Source organism: Rhagoletis zephyria, unplaced genomic scaffold, assembly GCF_001687245.7.
Source record: "Rhagoletis zephyria isolate East Lansing unplaced genomic scaffold, Rhagoletis_zephyria_1.1 Rzeph_scaffold_67902, whole genome shotgun sequence".
In the NCBI taxonomy this organism is placed as follows: Eukaryota; Metazoa; Arthropoda; class Insecta; order Diptera; family Tephritidae; genus Rhagoletis; species Rhagoletis zephyria.
Window position 1 is genome coordinate 1 of NW_016224953.1, and position 1384 is coordinate 1384.

Genomic DNA, 1384 nt, shown 5'->3' on the forward strand with positions numbered 1-1384 from the left:
AAAAAATAAACAAAAAATATTTTGCCGCGCGCCGCCGCAAGCTGACAGTCAAATTGCCAGCAATGACAATGACGAGAAAAATGGCGAGACATCAACCGACGAGCAAGAGAGAACAAAAGCAAGTCGCCACGATGCCGTGTTGCGTGTAGGCGAAAGGGGCAAAGGAGTGGGCGGGAAGTTTTGGGTTGCACAAGTTCTACAATTAAATTCATTTGCAACTCTGGTAAGGCCGTTTGTTTCCTCAGCCTACTTTTATAATAATAATAATAGATTGGCGCTTACACATATGTTAGTGTTTGGCCGAGCTTCTCCTCCGATTTGTGGCGTGCGCCTTGATGTTGTCACACAAAGAGGAGGGACCTACAGTTTAACGCCGACTCCGAACGGCGATTGTATTTTTATGAGAAGCTGTTTTTCATGGCAGAAATACACTCGGGGGTTTGCCATTGCCTGCCGAGGGACGACCGCTGTTAAGAAAAAACCTTTTTTCTATTATTTTTACCTTTCATAAATTGTGTAACTTTAAATTCTTGTATACCTTAAATTNGTATACCTTAAATTAAAAAAAAAATGGTAAGTACCCAAAAAAATAGTTCTAGAAAATCGCGCAGAGCTTAAAATTCCTAAAGCCACCTCAAAACTTTCTGTAAAATCCAAATGCTTTCAATAGCAATTCATTTTGCTCACCATTACAATTTCGCTCGTCCGAAACATCGTTGGGGCAATCAATGTTGCCATTGCAGCGCACATCTTTGGGAAGGCAAGTGCCATCGTCGCACATCCAACGGTCGTAGAGGCAAGCTGGGCAACAATTCCAATACAAAAATCGACAAAAAATTTGATAAACATGCAGAAAATAGACAATATTAATACAAGCGAGAGGAAGAGGGAGCAACTGATTTTCTAAAACTCCGAACTCAAAAATTAAGTGAAACTGAAACAATGGAACCCAAAGCAATTCGTTGGCAACCTACGACAGCCTTCCTCATCGGCGCGATCGTTTGGGCAGTCTGTTGTTCCATCACAGCGATGCACGATCGATATGCAGGAAAGATCGTGGCAGGTGAATTTGCCTTTTGGGCAAAAGTAACGCAGCTGCGGTACAACTGAGCGCAAGCATAAATCCAAAGGTAGCATTAGTTTTCGGTAATAAATCCATAAAAAAAACAAAAAAACAAGAGCCGAAAACAAAACAAATACCGAGTAAGAAGAGAGCAGAATAAAGTGTTTGCGAGAGAAAAGATAAAAAGAGCAGAAGTTATACGTTTTAATGAATATTTCGTATGAATACTTTTCGTGTGTTAACGTAATGAAAAATGAGCGAAATGAGCTCGCGCTGAGGCTGAGCGTGTTTGGCGAGTGATCGCAGCGTAAAGATCGCTCA

General features: G+C 41.3%; 1 protein-coding gene across 1 annotated transcript; it reads right to left on the reverse strand.

Moving 5' to 3' along the window:
- Nucleotides 1–614: 614 nt before the first annotated feature.
- LOC108356947 (very low-density lipoprotein receptor-like) lies at nt 615–1312 on the reverse strand. Its single transcript, XM_017608044.1, has 2 exons — nt 975–1312; nt 615–801 (listed from the first exon to the last, which is right to left on the reverse strand). Exons 1-2 carry the CDS (start codon nt 1135–1137, stop codon nt 635–637), a joined length of 330 nt encoding a protein of 109 aa, XP_017463533.1. The 5' UTR covers nt 1138–1312; the 3' UTR covers nt 615–634.
- Between the last annotated feature and the right edge of the window lie 72 nt (nt 1313–1384).